Source organism: Cordyceps militaris (genome assembly GCF_000225605.1).
Source record: "Cordyceps militaris CM01 unplaced genomic scaffold CCM_S00001, whole genome shotgun sequence".
Classification (NCBI taxonomy): domain Eukaryota; kingdom Fungi; phylum Ascomycota; class Sordariomycetes; order Hypocreales; family Cordycipitaceae; genus Cordyceps; species Cordyceps militaris.
The window spans coordinates 2,633,325-2,647,931 of NW_006271969.1; the positions used below are offsets into that span (position 1 = coordinate 2,633,325).

Genomic DNA, 14,607 nt, shown 5'->3' on the forward strand with positions numbered 1-14,607 from the left:
AGGCCCCCGACGCCATGCAATAAATGATGTGCAAAAAATTATGAACAAAGGGGCAAACCCCTCAGAGAGCGGCATCGATCGCTTTTATTGTACAGCCCCTGCTCTTTTGAAACGCCCTTATTATGATACCCAAAAAAAGGAAACGAAAAGAAACCCCAAAAACATCCCTCTACCCAATATCACCGCTTTCGCGTGTCCTTACCCTTCTTTTTAGCCTTCTTCTTGTCCTTGGGCAGATCCAGTTTCGTGTATCGCAATGCTTCCCGCATGAACGCCAGCATGAAGTCGTCAATCGTACCCATTCGCGCACCATACGCATTGTATTCCACCTCCACCACTTGCCCGTCGTCGCCAAACACCACGTCCGCCTTGTCCAGTGGTGTGCCCTGGCGTGTCGTCGACGTTCCCGACGCAGGGACGCTTGCCTTTTCCGTGAAGTCGGCGTCGTCGTCGTGTATCTCTTTTTCAGCGACTCGAGCAGCCGCCACATCCTCCCTGTCTTCGGCCTGCTCCAGCGCTCTGCCCACGGTCCGCTGGTCACGGCTGCTGTCGCCGCCGCCCAGCACACGATCCAGCGCCGCATCGGCCGCAGATACTCCTTCGCTTGTATTGTCAACCTTGTCCGCCAACACGTCTTTGATGGACATCTTGTTAAAGTAATCCGTAGTGAACTCTCCCTCTTGGATCACAACATCGTCGAGCATCTGCTTCTGCGACGCCTTGCGCAGAATATTCGCTTCAATCGTGTGCTCGCTAACCAGTCGGTAGATGTGCACGTCTCGCGTCTGACCAATACGATGGCATCGATCCTGGCACTGCTTGTCCATCGCCGGGTTCCAATCCTGGTCGTAGAAGATGACCGTGTCCGCACCCGTCAGGTTGATACCGAGACCACCAGACCTTGTTGATAGAATAAAGCACAAGATGCGCGGATCGTGGTTGAACCGATCTGTCAAGATCTGTCGCTGCTCGACCTTGGTTGCACCATCCAGTCGCAGATATTTATGTCCATGGATGTTGAGGAACTGCTCGAGAATATCTAGAACCTTGGTCATCTGCGTAAAGATGAGCGCACGATGCCCCCCAGACTGCAACTTGCGGAGGAGCTTGTCCAAGGCTTGCAGCTTTCCGCAATCATACTGAAGTAGGCGCTTGTCTGGAAATTGAATCGTCTGTCGCATTCGTGCTTCATGCCACGGGTCCCTCGGCGCCTCCTTTGGCAGGAATGGTGCCCAGCGCACCGGTGCAGAGAGCTTCAGGTCCTCGTCAGTGAAACGTGCCGCAGTTTTGCGGCCCAGCAAGATCTGGTTTAGATCTCTCGTGACCACTGCCGGAGTGACGCATGAGAACTTTTCAATCAATACCTTGTACTCCTCTGCGCGGTCATACAGCTTCGGCGTCAGCGCATTGATATGCGACGACTCATCCTCAAACCAGCTCATGAGAAACTTGGAGAGCTTGGGCCGAGGCCGGTATGGTCGTTTGTGTGCATCAACAGTCAGCATCTCAACCAAATTAGAGCCATATATAGGTCTCTGCTGACGCCGAAGCGCGTTGATATAAACCGAGTGTTGTAGTTCCTCGAATCTGCCCCATCGCGCAGCGCTCTCCAGATAGTCCACGGTAGATTCCACCGTTAGCGGGTCAAGATGCGAATACGCATGCTGTGCCCGAACGCGCTGTGCCTCTTTCATATCGATCATTATGCGGTATGAGCTGAGCTGAGAAACACGATCACAGGCTGCGCTTGACTGCCACTCGTGTTTAGTCGGCAAAAGGTTGAGAAATCCAAGGTCCACTTGACGCATCGGATTTCGTCGCAGCAGAATACGCTGCACGCGCTGCTCTGCCACTTGGTATTCTGCCGGTACTGAACTTCCTTGGCGAAACGATGTCATAATGGGTCGATCGATGAATAAATCGGGGTGATTGCACACTTTGCGCAGTTGCATTAGACAGTTAATAATGGACAGATAGTTGCCAGACGATAGGGTTTCTTTGGTATCAGATCGAGAAAGGAAGCCGTCGTATAATTCACGCTGACGCTTCGACAGTCGACAAAATTCGACGTGCTCGTACTTGCCAGGCATCTGCTTCTCTACATCTGCTTTTAATCGGCGCAGCAAATATGGGCGCAAAACCTTGTGGAGTTTGGAAATGATGGCCTTGGCTTCCTCGTCCATCTGCTCGCGCCCGCTCTCCAAGATCTGGGATTCAGGCTTGTGGAACCACTCATGAAACTCTTGGAGGTCCGCGAAACCGCCCTCGCCATTCTGCGCAGGCATCAGGAAGAAGAGAAGCGACCACAGTTCTGTGAGATTGTTCTGCAGGGGCGTGCCGGTGAGCAATAATCGAGCTCGTGTGTTGAAGCCAAGCAGAGTTTGCCATCGCTGAGATTTGAAATTCTTGATATTGTGCGCTTCGTCCAGAATCATATAATGCCATCGCCGACGTTTGAACACTTGCTGATCCTGGAGCACAAGTTGGTATGATGTGATACAGACGTTCCACACATCATCGTTGTTCCAACCCTGGCGCTTTCTCTTTCTTTCATCCTGAGTACCGTAGTAGGCAAGAATCTTGAACCCCGGGCACCACTTCTTGAATTCCATTTCCCAATTGAGCATGACACTGGTCGGCACAATGACCAGATGAGGACCCCAAACTTCGTGTTGGCAGGCCAGGTGCGCCAGTAGAGCAATGGTCTGAATGGTTTTACCCAGGCCCATTTCGTCTGCCAGGATTCCATTCGTATGGTTCGCATACAGTCCAGCAAGCCAGTCCAGACCATCCCGCTGGTACTCACGCAGAGTACCTCGCAAGAGGAATGGCACCTCGGTTTTGTGACCCGAATCTTTGCTAGGGGACTCTGATTCGCCGCCATCCATTCTGGCTTTGGCTGGTATAAGCGCAGAAACCGAATCTACTTCCGAGGCCCTGGTATCGGTCGTCTCTGGCGACTGGGTAGGTTGCAAGGTGTGCGCATTCGACACTGCGTCTGTTTCTGGGCTCATGGGCTGCTGTTCTTCTGTGACTTGCTCCGCAGTTGCTTCAGCCATTGTCTCATCCGCGTCTTCGGGTAGAGTTGTCTTGATTTTGGCCTCTGGTTCGGTCGACTCATCATCCACCTCCATCGCGTCGACTTTGGCCAAGTCTGTGGCTGCATCTTTCTGGGGATCGTGTTCGCCGTTAACCAAGCTGAGCGTCGGACTCTTGCGAATTCGATGTTCTTCGACTAGTTCGAGGAAGTCCGGGTGTTGTATCAGGGTGACTTCGTCTTCGTCTTCAATATCGTCACCAAAGATAGATGATTCCTCCTTCACGTCAGCTGCTGAAGCTAGCTGGTCATCGTCGTCTGCAACTGTGGGTGCTTCACTTTCTGTTTGCTTGAATTTCTGAAGCTCAGTTTTGCCAAACAAGAGCCCTAGCATGCCTCCAGCATCGCTTTCATCTTCTTCTTCCTCCGACTCATCACTTCCAGCTGCTTCGCCCATATCACTGGATCCTAAGTCGTCATCCATGTCTATCGATTCGTCGGTCGTCTCGGCGGCGGCATCTGTCGTTTCAGCCCCAACTTGTGTCGTCGCAGCATCGGTGGGTGCATCGGTGCCATCTTCATTGCTACCAGGGTCAAAGTCGGGGATGTTGGCATATTTTAAGCGAAGCTGCTCCTGTGTTAGACCCTCGTCCGCAATATCTTTAACATCGTCACCATCCTCGTCTTCCGATGATGACATGACATCGCTATCTTCGTCAAGATCGTTGTCGCTGCCTTCGTCAGATGCTAGGTCCGAATCGCCCTGCCCCATTGCGCCCATACCCTCACTCATATCGTCGCTGAGATCATCGAAGCCGTCGTCGTCGGAAAGAGGTTCCGAGTCCAGGCCAGCTTGCCGCGCTTGAAGCTTCTGCTCGGAGAGGTTGACAGCTTCGTTCAAAGCAGCTTTGACTCGCTTCTGCTCCTCGACTTCCCATTGTTCGAGGCGCTGCTTGTTGACGTAGGCGCGCACATTCTCCCAAGTTCCGCTCATTGCCTTCAAAGTTTGCTTATATCGCGCAAGGCATAATTCTCGAGCTTCAGCTTCTAGTTGCCCCGTTGATTTGGGTTGCCGGCGGATCCATTCATCACGACAAGCTTCTGCAAGCTTCTTGGCAGAAAATCTATGCCGTTGTTGTTCAGCTACTAAGAGCTTCCGAAAATTTGCCACAGCTTTGATCAAATGATCTTGACGAGCCCACTGTCTGGGAGCATCGTCGTCTCCTTCTGGCGCAAATAACGAGCAGCGACCAGGCGCGAGCAAGCCACCAGGTTCCGTTTCATCTTCAATTCTCATAATGATTCTGGCATCTCGGAGAGCCAGTTCGTCTGTATAGAATGGGCCATCCTCCGAGGCTTGCAAGCCGCCCTCCTCGACTGGGAGACCGCCGGCACGCGACCAAAAGTCCTCAAAGCTGGTGCCTAGCTTTGGTCGTTTTGGCACTTGCCCAGGATGAACCAATGGTATCTCTCCGGGGCGACCGACACGAACGGTTCGGGGCGATCGTTTCAAGACAAGTCCGTCATTGATGTCGGGAACGTCCACATGTCGAGATGATCGTATCGGCCGTGTTGAGTGGCGAATGTGAACCGGAGGGGGGGAGGGCGTTCGTCTGCGACTTCGAATCGTGGACCTTGGCGTTGGAGCTGATCTTTTCGCTGTTGTTTTTGATGACGAGTTCGGAGCAGACTGCGTTGTGGACGATTTCCGGGCTTGTCGCGAAACAGGAGTTTTTGCGGCTGTTCGTGATGATCTTGACGACACCTGCCGCTCCTCTTTCTTAGGTGTCTTGGTCTGTCCACTGAGAGAGCCTCGGGTTGTCCGCCTTTTTCCTTGAGGGGGTGTTTCTGACGGGAGCAGATTGATGCGCCCTGACTTGCGACGGCCATTCTCAGTGAAGGATGTTGGCCCTTCAGCGGCGGCCTGCTTCCACGGCGGAGATTCCAGCTTTTGCTTTCGCGCGCTAGATGGTGGGGTCGTGTCGCGAGTCCGTTGTCGTTTAGCAGGGCGCTCGGAGTCCTCACGATTGTGTGAATCGAGATTTTCGATATCGTGTCCGTTTGGGGCTAGAATCGCGTCCTCGGAAGCGTGTCCATTTATTCGAACGGTTATAGAATCACCGTTTAACAAGTTTCCGTTCGAATTTGGTATAGAGACATCGTCTTGCTCGGATCTGAGGGTCGAAACGTCCGCAGCATGTTCAGGCTTGCCTGGCGACGCGTTGTCGGCCATGGTCACGACGCGGGACCAGGCAGGGAGGGGGGCGTCGAGTTCCGCGCGGATGGCATTTATTGCAGAAATATAGAATCTACAGGTGTGTAGTGTATCTCCAAGATCCTGCGCGAGTTTTGCCCATATCTAGCGTTCCATCGGCGGCGTAAGGCCTGGTTTTCGCTGGTCGTTGATGACGAGAGCAAAACTTTTTGGCGAGATGATGATGTTTGAAGTGCTTGCCAGAACGCGCCGCAGCGAGTTGGAGACTGCTATAGCAGTGGCAATCCCCCTAACTAGCGTGGTTGACCAAGCTGCACGTGTGGGGCTCTTCGTCAGTGGCAAGGAGCTGCCAATTCTGTGAATAGGTACTGAACCTATCAGGTAAAAACAATGGAATACAAAGCAAAGGATGAATCACTCTTTTAATGGTTCCAGAAGCTACTCCCAAATTTTCTCTGTTTCTACTAATTTTCCGAGTACTGTGTCGTCTTGCAATCTTCTTTAAGTCCAACCCTTGCTAGAGTTTGTCACTTCTGCCTGAGGCATCAAGTATCGGACAGACCTCAACACCAAAAGCCTACCTACTCACTCGACAGCTCCCCGACAAGTCATCAATTCCAGGGCTACTTGGTCGCCGCAACGCAATCGATTCGCTCAAGGTACGTCGCTGGATCATTGTCTTGAACTGAATTGATCCCTGATAATTAATGCCGACCCCGCGCCGCAGATGCTTCCACAACGAATTGTGCGCACCTCGGCGCTACGCAACAGCCTCGCCGTTGCTCGCCGCGCGCCCATTGCCCAACGCCGAGCCTACCTTCCGACTCACTACGCCGACAAAAAGACTCTCGATGAGAAATATCCCGACCCTCCTACAATGACTGCGGCGGAAGACCCCGGCATGGTCAGTTGAACCGGCCCTGCGCTCATAGGTGCAAGCCCTAGACGTGATCTACTAACGTTACACAGAACGGCGGTTACATCAATCCTCCTCGCATCAAGCGCCAGCATCGCGATCCTTATGCTCAGTGGTGGGATCCACAAGAGCGCCGCAACTTTGGCGAGCCCGTCCACGAGGACAACGATGTGCTCGGCATCTTCTCGCCTTGGGATTACACCTGGACTACGACTGGCCCCGGTCTTATCATGATTAGCACTTTTGTCGCCACTTTCCTTGGTGTTTGCGGACTCGTGTATCTCAATTATCCCGACCGGCCTTCGTATCCTCGTGAATTTGAGGGCGGTTTGGAGAAGGAGCTTGGTGGACCCGGTGCTGTGAGAGTAGGTCAACATCATAAATAGAGCCTGCAGACTTAGGCACAGCTAACACTGTCTTTCAGGCACGCACAGAGGGTGACGAGGAGCCTTAAAAACAGCTACAAAGACTAAACTGAAATCTCTTTTGTACATAAACAGGCATAGTAGCGGTCGCGAGGAAGGACTGCTGGGATTCTTTGTCATTCGATTACTTGATTCCGCCAAAATCACCACGACGCGTTGCCTGGTGGAAATGGCATACTGCGATTAGGGCTGTATAACAAATAAATTACATCTAAGCAAGGAGAGGACGCTTCTTTTTCATACCATGCCATACCTATCTATCTATTGTTCAACGGTCAGGACCGCCATAAAGGCAGAACTGAGAATTTCGGCAGTTATTGGCCCCTGAAGATAGGCACAACGAGGGCTAAAAGTCGATGCTCATCTTGCTGAGTTGTCTGGCAGCTGCCAGCTGGCAGCGTGTTTGACCGGCTTTTGACCAGCAGCTCTGCCGCTCAAACAAACTCCCACCTAGGTACCTACCTGACAGCATCGCTCAATACAGGCTCTTTCCTAATAGCAATGCTTTACAGAGGAAATCTCCATCCTTTACCTCCTCCTGCATTTCAGTGGATTATGCTACCGCTTTGCGAAAGCTATCTGCCTGGAGGACTCGTTTGTTTGGCAGTGGCGGCCCTCTGTCCTCTCTATCTATTCGGTACGCCCACTCCTGCTGCGATGGACCTCTCGCTTCCCAATCCGTGCTATTGGTTGCCGTGACATCTGAGTTTATGGCCTAATCGGACTGGATTTGCTCTTGCATGCAACCTGATGCTAATGTTGATGTGCAGTCTAGTCTGACGGTGGCGCCATTCGTGGCGATTCGACGATCCTTCATCAGTACAATTTCGCAGAAACGCCTCGAGACACTCTCGACATCACTTCCGGTCGTATCTCTCTCTGAGCATCCTCTTTGCCCAACACTTTCAACATGCGTTACGAAGACTGGGATATTCTTCTGTTCCCTCGCGATGGCAAAGTTCCGCTGAAGGAATTCAAAGTCGCCTGCCATGTTGTGCATGACAATGGTAAATATCGATACATCTAGTCTGTACTCGCTAACAACTGCTCAGAGCTCTCGCACATACATGGCTCGGTTGGTTTACCGACTGTGTGCTGCTTCGTTCCCAGCTTACTGCCTGGTGCTCCGTACAAACTGTCCATACACTCTTGGTCAACGCCACCGATCAGTCAATTTACCCGATCATATGGCAAATTTGCAGACCGAGTGGTATTTGAAGTCCGTCTATTCGTAGATGGCAGGCTGGTATCGTCAGTAATTGCTCTGGAATTTCCGCCACCGCCTTTCAGCTCACAGTGTTTGCAGGTCATTCGCGATGAACCGGTCCGGGCCATGGCCTAACGTCCTGAAGAATTCATTTGGTTCGCCTCATTTGCCCTCATCTGTAGCCCCATGTTGACTTTCTGCAGATCTATCTGATACTGGAGAAGTCGAGTCGCTCATGTTCCCCAATTTTCAACGAGAGCTACTCAACCAAAGTTACTGGAGCCCGGCCGATGATCTCGGTCGCATCAAAGTCGTCATCAGCGAAAGCTACCCTCGAGAGTCTCTATCGGTGCCATTTGAAAGACTCAAAAATATTGTGGCCTTTTCTTTTCAGCACGCACCACTTGGTACGTCCCCTCCCTCTTGCCTTCATCATGATCAGGCCTAATGCCTCGTAGAGATACTTGAAATTTCCGCAATTGCATGGCCGAATAGTTCCATGTGGCGCGGCATGCCATTTTCTGCGTCAACAACACTGCCCGATAAACAGCTGGGTAGTAGCAGATCGCATGCACACTCGCCTCGCCCTCGAAACAATTTCACTATGCATGCAAATGTGTCATTGGCAGGGGGGGCCATTGCGGGCACTGGTCCGTTCCAAGCGGCAAAGTATAAAGAAGTGTCCAAGCCACCTACATTCTCATACTCGGATGCCCTACTCTCGACTAATACGCCAGCTTCCGATCCCTTTGTTGAGGCCAATGCCTATTTCGAATGGCTCAGCGGTATCGGTATGGGCCTCAACGGCGAGACTAACTCGACTCCAGGCCTGCAGGCTGCAACTCATGATCACCACAAGTCGAGTACAGACACAAGCATGCCCGACTACGTTTCCTCCACCGGACTGCCTTCTAATACGGATGGTGGGACCGACAGCTATGCAGTTAGGATGAGCAATGAAGGGGACAGTAAACACTTGAAGGTTCCCACCAATACTCCCACGACCTGTGATCCCATAACGGAAAGCGAGGGTATGTGCTGTCCTAGACCTTTTGAAACCAGCTAACGACAAAAGACATACACTTTTCAATGCTTCCAAGCCACACCCCTGTATCGACATGCGATTCTATGAATACTTCATTTCTGAGCAACGCGGCAACTCTTTCGCCGCAGCTTCTCCCAACCCCGGCGATGGACGTCAAGTCAAGGAAGGAGAATAATGCAAAGCAACTCACCACACCACCGCCGCCAGTTTCCGCTACAATCTCGATCAGTGGAGAACCAACCAGCGTTCGCAGAATCTCTCAGCAACTATTCGAATCTGGTAGCCTTGTCATGACGGCTGGCTCTGAATGCGAAAGTCCTTCACGTCGCATGAGTGCGGGCAGGTCTGGTAAACGTATTCGCGATTTTTCATCCACTTCCTCGGAGAACTTGGAGAACGAGGAGGTGCTTCGCAGAGCAAGCCCGCACGTTCGGCTCGGTGCACTCGACAAGATCGCAGCCAAGTAGGCCTGTGGCCATATCTTCTATCAAGCTCCATTGCTTCTACGCCATCCTTTAACAGATGTCCTGAGTAGCAGCAGCATCTTTTTTTTTTCTGAAACAAGGTATCCATAACTTGGAGTATGATCTCTATTATCCGGCATTTGTAAATATAAGCAGCTTTTTCTGAAGCTAAACGCTTTAATAGGAAGGTCTTGTTTTTGTGTGCTTTCTAATATCAAGCTTTTTTATAGATTGAGACACCATTCAAATGTATATATGTATATTGTACTTTGTCTTGTCGTCGTGAGTCTATGTCATCTTCTGCACGGGTCTAGGCTACTATCCGAGTACCTGGAGCGTGGGGCCGACTTTCACTCTCTAGTACCAACGGGCCGCCTGCAGGGCCACTGGCATCCAAGCTGACCGTGATTGCTTGCTTGTCACTGACGACCCGTACCGTCTCACCCAAATTTCTCCAATCGACCTCGATGCTGTGGCCGGCCGCCGAGCGCGGCGCGCCGCTCTCGCCCTGGTCGCCATTGACCTCGCGAATATCGACGCTTGGATACGGCAGCCAACCTTCCTTTTGCGGGATAAGAATCAACGGGATCTCAGCCTCGGTCTCGGGCGTCGATGACGCGCCGCCGCCGCCGCCGCCATTGTCGTCACCGTTGTCAGTACATCCGGGAATGACAAAGTGGCCTTTGCGGCGGCCACCGACGAGCCAGGCCTCGGCGCTCGCGGAGACGTCGTAGCTAAACTCGAGATCTCGGGTGCGCGGGCTCTCCGTGTCCCAGACGCGCGTCCACTTGAGGTGCAGCGTTGCGTGGAGCACCTGGTTGAGGAAGACGGTGGGCGTGGCGCCGCCGTCGTTGATGGCGGCGGGCAGGGGCTGTTGCAGGCGAATGTCGGCAGTGTGCACAATGGTGAGGGAAGGCACCTCGACGGGGATGAGGATGGACGAGGGCTCGGCGGAGGCGGCCGAGGTCGTGAGATCGGCGAGGGCGAGGTGCTTATGTTCCGACTGCCACGTGGTGAGGCAGGCGGCGAGGCGGCGGACGACGGGGGCCGCGGCGAGCCCGTGGAAGCGCTTCTCCCATGAAACATCGTGGAGAAAAAGCGTCGACACCTCACCGAGGAGAGCGGCACGCTCGAGGTCGCGCGGCTGCAGGCTGCGCTTCAGGTCCTTAGCGAGGGAGGCAGCGACAGCGCGGGTGTACGGGCCGAGGGAAGCGGCGTGCAGCGCCGTGGACACAGAGGCGCGAATGAGGTCAGCGACCTCGGTGTGCAGCTGCGTGTAGTACAGCCTCAGGTACATGGTTTTGGCGGCGCGGGTGGCGACGGGAGCGTCATTGTTGCGACGAATGCGGTAAAGGATGCTGGCCGATTGCTTGGGGAATATAGTGATAGGCGCCACCGCCGTCGCCGCCATGCCCGACGTGGCGGAGAAGAGCTCCGAGTCGACGAGTTCGCTCTTGTGGAGTCGCAGCGGGCCAGTCGTAGCTGTGGTGACGTTAAAGCGAGAGAAGAGGGCACTGTGCTTGAACACATCCTGGACATTGACACCCAGGGCGAGAGCCACGGGGATGCTAAACATTTTGGCGAGGTGGTAGGACTCATCGGCCTCGGTGACATACGTCACTTCGACCTTGGCAAAGACGTCCTCGAGGTCGAGTTCCGTGGAGAATGGGAAGCGTAGGGTGACGGACGTGTTGGGTGCCATGGCATTGAAGCGGAACAAGCCAGACTCGCGCGGCTTGGCCAGCTCGAGGACAGAGTTGACGACGGTAGTCTCGGTCGTAAGCAGGCGCAGGCCGCCGGAGCTCGGCTTGATGCGGACCTCGCAGCGCTTGAGTGCGTTCCAGCCTGTGCTGATGGACAGGTCGAGGTTATTGTTCTTGTCAAGGGAGGTGTGCTTGGCGGCCTTGAGATCGACGTCGAGAGCGTCGGAGTGCTGATAGAGGGTGAATTCGGGCTGCTTAAAAATCGCCGGCGAAGGTGACTGGGATGTGTTGACGTCGGCGTCATAGTGAAGGAAGATGCGGTTCGCGTGCAGGCCAAAGTGGTTCACTTTGTACTTACCAGCAAGGACAGACTGCAACGATTAGCATTGCGCAACAAGCCGAGGAGAAAAATGTATTGCACTTACATTGGTGTACACTGAAATTTTGTTTTTGCCTGGTTTCAACACCACAGCACCCTTGTTCGCAAAGACAAGGTCCTTGATAGGCCCCGCGTCCACGCCAGAGACCTTGAGCTGAATCTTGTCCAGAGTAATGTCGTCGGGCAGCAGGCTCCATATGCCTATTGAAACGCGGCTCCCATCGCGACCCTCCTCGTAGTGTGGCGTTCCTAGGATTTCGATATTGGTGAAGAAGAGAGACAGCGGTGACCGGACATCGCTGCGGAGAGACGATGCCAAGTCGCACAGCTTGGCCACGATGCCTTTGATGGGCGAGTCTTCCGATTCCTGTCTGGGCCTCAACTGACGCGCGGACGAATCTTGAATCCGGGATAGCTCAGCAGCACTAGACATTGTGAGCAGCTGTAGAGCGGCCCTCACATAATCCAGATTGGCGTTGCGCTCGCTCAGACAGTGCAGATACATGACCAGCATCGAGAGCTCAATCATGTTCCATCCTGACTCGCCAAAATACTGCAATGCCTTGTCAAAGTAGGACTTGGCGGTAGCGTACTCTTTCAAGAAGAACTTCAAGACGGCCAAGTCTGCGATTGCCGTCTGCACGGCGCCTTGCTGGTCAGCGACGGTGTAGTGACGGAGCGCTTTGTCGGTCATAATTTCATAGAGGCGGTAAAAGTCTTGAGAACTTTCCGTTGCAGATATGAGTAGTTGGCTGCGAATTCCCGCACTAGTATGAGTTGTCTTTACATTCAACTTTTGTTCGTTTTTCGTTGAATCGTTCTCGTTGTTGGCGTCAGAACCATCATCGAGACTGATTTCCTCCATAATCTCAACGCCCGCGTCGTGCACGATCGGCGCTTCGTCCCAGCCAGTACTCCATCCTCGAATTTTGCCAAATCTTTGTAGAATGCTTCGTGACATCATGTACAACTCGGCGCGGCCAGCAGCCAGCTCCTCGATGCCAGTTTTGAGAAATTGGGTATTGTGGTCGTCACCGTTTGGCAACGCGGCACGGCCAGGTCCTCCCGGGCTGGAAGGGTTTCTCGGCGTCCTTTCATGGAGAGAAGAGTTCCTGGCTGGATGCATCATCGTCTTGGGCTCCGGAATGGAAGCTTTCTGTTCCACGCCGTCCGTAGGCGGCAACGATGATGGTGGGATAGGGAGTGCCTTGGTAGCTGTCTGGGCTAGTATCTGTTGTGCAATAGAAAAGGCAAAGGATGAAACCAAGTTGTCGATGACTTGGTATGACTCGGTGCTAAACACTCCCTCCTGGTTGCCTGAAGAGTCTGCAGATAAAGATGTGATGATGTCGTGCCGCATGACATTTGATAGAGACGGGATAAATTCAAGTGTTCTTCTACAGACCTCTGCCAGGATAGTAAGGTTCTCTGTATCGTCTTCCTTTTGAGGAGTAGCTTTGGCAAGTGGCGCCACGCCGTGAAGAATAGACTCTTGTTGCTCCTTGAGCCGGGAAAGCAGCTGCTCCCTGGTAACGGATGTGTTGCCCTGGCGCAACAAGAGCGCGATTTGGCGGGAGAAAATGTAGCATCTAAAGTCGAATATGGAGACCTTGTTTGCCAGAATCATGTCACGATAGGCCTTCTTCACGGGGCTGATGGGAATGTCATCCACATCAACTGTAGGTTTGTTGGTAGATTGCAAATCGACAGCCTCTTCGTCGTTTGAGGATCCCGAGGCCTCGTCGAGCGCTTTGTGAGCAATCTTCCTGAGGTCTTCGCTGAATGGGAGCATTGCGCCGCCGTGACTTTCAGGCTCGCCGGTCTCAGCTTGTCCTGCCAGGACCAGATCGAGACCAACATTGAGTTCGTCGTAGCCAACAAGGGCATCTTCAACAAGGCCAACATTCTCGAAGCCAAGTGCTAGGCCCTCCTTGAGAATGAAAAAGGTGCAAAAGTTCCAGCCTGGGAGTGTGCGTTGGGCATCCTTCTCCTTGATATCTTCCTCGTATTGTGTAACGCGTTTGTCGAACGAACTTAGAATCAGGGTTTTGAACTTGGTGACCAGTTCAGTCCACGCTCTCTCGGCATCTTGTTCGGTCTCGTTAGACCCTGACGGCACGGCAGGGACGACTCGTGGCAGCATATCGTAGGGAACATCGTTGATACCGATGCGAATCTGGGCAATCCGATCGGGGGCGTTCTTGCTGGAGCTATTGAAATCGGAGCGGAATTTTTCCAGGAGAGGCGTCGCGCCTGTCCTCCATCGCGACGTAGTGTTCTTCTCTGCGCCGCCTTCTACTTTGCTCGTGCTGCGCGGTTGGGTGGATGCTGCAGTGTTGGGAATAACAACATGTAGGATGATCCACTCATACGCGTCATGGTTCTCTTGGTTACTGGCCTTTTTAGACGAGTTTGCTGGCGGTGTGTGTTCTTTGATCCATTCGCGCACCTCGGAGCGGACCGTGTTCTTGTAGGAATCGTTATCGTCGCATCGAACCAGAAGGACCTTGAGGTAGGGTGTGCGGCGCAAGCCAGGAATCTGGTGGCGTCGACCTTGTGTGCCTTTTGTGGTAGCGGATTTGCTCTCGCTGCTGTCGGCAGCTTCGGTGTGACCGCCTACGGCTTGCGTCTGGAAGCCGTCGTCTTTCGCCTCGGATGCGACAGGCGGTTTGGCTGCGAGGGGCGTCTCGTCTTGCTGAAGCTTACCGCCATCTACAAGCTCAATGTGCAGGGTATTGATCGAGCGCAGCGGTCCCGAATGCGACTGCCAGTGAAGGTTATGAAGGGGCAATCGGGGGATTATCCCCGGCTTCAGGAGCTCGTAGACATTGTGAGGGTCAAAGTACTCGACTAGACAGACGGTGTGTCGCGGTTAGCAAGAGCAGGACATGTAAGCGGCGACTTGGCCTCGGGGGTGGTGTTTTTACCAGTAACTTTTGATGTTGAAGCTTGCTGCTCCATGGCAATGCGCTTGCCATTGGTGTTTTATGAGCAGCGTTGGAAAAGCAGAGTCGTGTGCAGCGTGAAGGTGTCTGTCGCAACAGGGAGCTTGTGGTATGCGTGGCGTTGTTACAGCATTGGCCAGAGCTCCCCTGACGGTCGCGCCACAAGAGGCGCTTCCTAGCCACAAGGCGGTGAGCACCACCGTGGCGTTTCGCAGGGAAGCCAGTCCCTGGCCTGACGCCATCAACGTGTTGAGCCTTGGCGGGGTCGCGG

At 53.4% G+C, this 14,607-nt stretch overlaps 4 protein-coding genes across 4 annotated transcripts; 2 read left to right on the forward strand and 2 right to left on the reverse strand.

Moving 5' to 3' along the window:
• Positions 1-179: 179 nt before the first annotated feature.
• On the reverse strand, positions 180-5,270 carry CCM_00836 (helicase SWR1; the record flags this gene model as incomplete). Its single annotated transcript, XM_006665995.1, has 2 exons — positions 180-4,650; positions 4,891-5,270. The coding sequence occupies 2 exons, from the start codon at positions 5,268-5,270 to the stop codon at positions 180-182; spliced, it is 4,851 nt and encodes a 1,616-aa protein (XP_006666058.1).
• Positions 5,271-5,677: 407 nt separating this feature from the next.
• CCM_00837 (NADH:ubiquinone oxidoreductase 20.1kD subunit) lies at positions 5,678-6,622 on the forward strand (the record flags this gene model as incomplete). Its single annotated transcript, XM_006665996.1, has 5 exons — positions 5,678-5,728; positions 5,774-5,911; positions 5,980-6,156; positions 6,222-6,533; positions 6,593-6,622. 5 exons carry the CDS (start codon positions 5,678-5,680, stop codon positions 6,620-6,622), a joined length of 708 nt encoding a protein of 235 aa, XP_006666059.1.
• Positions 6,623-7,503: 881 nt separating this feature from the next.
• CCM_00838 (uncharacterized protein) lies at positions 7,504-9,312 on the forward strand (the record flags this gene model as incomplete). The annotated part of the gene is made up of 6 exons (XM_006665997.1): positions 7,504-7,600; positions 7,646-7,844; positions 7,900-7,955; positions 8,004-8,207; positions 8,259-8,831; positions 9,053-9,312. 6 exons carry the CDS (start codon positions 7,504-7,506, stop codon positions 9,310-9,312), a joined length of 1,389 nt encoding a protein of 462 aa, XP_006666060.1.
• Positions 9,313-9,619: 307 nt separating this feature from the next.
• On the reverse strand, positions 9,620-14,352 carry CCM_00839 (TMEM1 family protein; the record flags this gene model as incomplete). Its single annotated transcript, XM_006665998.1, has 3 exons — positions 9,620-11,383; positions 11,438-14,241; positions 14,280-14,352. 3 exons carry the CDS (start codon positions 14,350-14,352, stop codon positions 9,620-9,622), a joined length of 4,641 nt encoding a protein of 1,546 aa, XP_006666061.1.
• Positions 14,353-14,607: the final 255 nt, after the last annotated feature.